The sequence below is a fragment of the Schistosoma mansoni genome (genome assembly GCF_000237925.1).
Source record: "Schistosoma mansoni, WGS project CABG00000000 data, supercontig 0041, strain Puerto Rico, whole genome shotgun sequence".
Lineage (NCBI taxonomy): Eukaryota > Metazoa > Platyhelminthes > Trematoda > Strigeidida > Schistosomatidae > Schistosoma > Schistosoma mansoni.
The window spans coordinates 1,469,039-1,471,206 of record NW_017386027.1 but is presented as its reverse complement, the minus strand read 5'-3'; the positions used below and the strand labels follow the sequence as shown (position 1 = coordinate 1,471,206).

The 2,168-nt window shown below is 33.7% G+C and overlaps 1 protein-coding gene across 1 annotated transcript; it reads right to left on the bottom strand.

Annotated features, from left to right (window-relative positions):
- Positions 1 to 1,494: 1,494 nt before the first annotated feature.
- On the bottom strand, positions 1,495 to 1,863 carry Smp_156110 (hypothetical protein; the record flags this gene model as incomplete). The annotated part of the gene is made up of 1 exon (XM_018790697.1): positions 1,495 to 1,863. One exon carries the CDS (start codon positions 1,861 to 1,863, stop codon positions 1,495 to 1,497), a length of 369 nt encoding a protein of 122 aa, XP_018646092.1.
- Positions 1,864 to 2,168: the final 305 nt, after the last annotated feature.

Here is a 2,168-nt window from a genome sequence, read left to right as displayed (position 1 = left end):
AAACTGAAGCAGGTGGTTTTCTTAGGGGGCCACACCCGGAGCCTTTGACCTAAAGGTCTGATCCACGAGGCAGTGGAGCATTGAGAAGAGATGCAGTCCCATGGTAGCCAGTAACCAACGATTGATTCGTGCGCCATTTGTTCCCTCAGGATACTGGAGCCAGCCCATGCTCACCATTGGTTTGGAATCAGGGTTTTCCAACTCCCCTAGGTGGACACGGAGAGTGTCCACCAACCCGTTTAAAGCGCCGGACATTCGCTTTTTGTCCTCTTAATCTCATAAACAACATCCCCTCCACGAGAAGGCAATGAGTAGGACTTCCCTAGCAGAGGCTATAAACGCGTGTCCATGTGAGAACATTTCGAGAGGGAGAGAGGACTCTCCCACTCTCGGACGTACCAGGGCATCTGGGGGAAATATTAAAGACGTTAAGATACCAATTCATGAAATCTAATTGACTTATGTAATCTACTTTCCAAATACAAATTTATGTACTTAGCTTTGATTCGCAATGTTTATGTGAAACCTAGCCTGACACTAACCTTTTCTCCATCTCCCCTTAAAAAGAAAAAACTGAAGTAGGAACCTGGAGATTAAGAACTTACAATTTATTGATGAATAAACTAATTACTTCAACAAATAAACTTCAAAAGAAAAAGCAACAGAATAAAGAAAGAAACAAACAAACAATGAAAAGTTATATCAATAAAATGCCTGATTCATTTTAGCCCATTTAGACAAAATATTTTTTGAAAAAAAAAGAGGGAAACCAAGGCACATAATGATCATTTTATATGAACACACCGGAAGGAATATGTAATGAATATAAACAAAAAAAATGGTTTAATAAATAAATGTAAATAACAACAACAACAGTGATGTGTATCAGCAATTTTGTATAAACAAATTTTAAACTACTAATAAGTAATATCGTATTATAAAGTAAAAAAACAACAAAAGGTCGGACTAGCGTATAGATGAATACAAATAAAATGTAAAATATTTCATAGAAATGCAAATGCAAAGGAGTATTCAGTATAATAATAATAATAATAATAATAATAATAATAAAGCACCTTTGGTATAGTATGTTATTTATGTAATTATTGTTTATAAAGAATATGGATACATAAAAAATGGTGAAACAAAATGTGTATATTGTATATCAACAAACATAAAGAAGAAACCTATTGAACTTTAGTTGAATGCAATAAAATGAAATGAAGACAATGATGAACATAGGTAGTAGTAGTTGCAGGAGTAGTAGTATTACTGGTAGTAGTAGTAGTAGTAGTATTAGTGGTAGTAGTAGTAGTAGTAGTGGTAGTAGTAGTATTACTGGTAGTAGTAGTATTAGTGGTAGTAGTAGTAATATTAGTGGTAGTAGTAGTAGTATTAGTGGTAGTAGTAGTATTAAGTAGTAGTAGTCGTAGTCCTAGTAGTAGCAGTAGTAGTAGTACTTACTGTTGTTTGTAAATCATTTCATGTTAATTTTTATTCAAATGCTTCTTTACGTATAAATTTCAAACCTTCTGTTAAAAGATAAGATTTTGCTTCAACATTTGATAAAGATGTAGATGTAGATGGTAAATTCTCTTTATAATCAATTGATTGTTTTGGAACTAATTGAATTGTTTCTGATTGTTTATCATATATGTCAATATCATGACCTATAAATGAATCATGTATTGTTGCAATAGTAGAAGCACAGGTATTACTATTAGTAGTACCAGGTAATATTGTCGTTGTTGTTACAGAATTATGAATTAATAATCGATTGTATAATTGTTGACCAGCAACACTACGAAATTTATGTGATGGTGAATACAAACACAATACAGCTACAACGTATACATTCCACATACCATAAACACCAGTTATAAAAGCTGAAGTATATTCTACACTTTTCTCACCCCATTTCCATTGATCTTCTGTAACCTATAGAAAAGAGAACAAACAAGAAAGGTATATCATGAACAAACATGAATCACATAGTGAGTATGATCAATGTAAAGCTTGAGAAAAATGTAATTTATCAGAAGGGGTTTTGTGGAGATTTAGGATTTTCATAGTTGAAAGCGTGAGTCAATTGATGCTAGACCACCAACGAAAACCTGGGAAGACATGGTGCGGGACGGCATCCGTATAGTGCTGCGAGTCATTGGGGC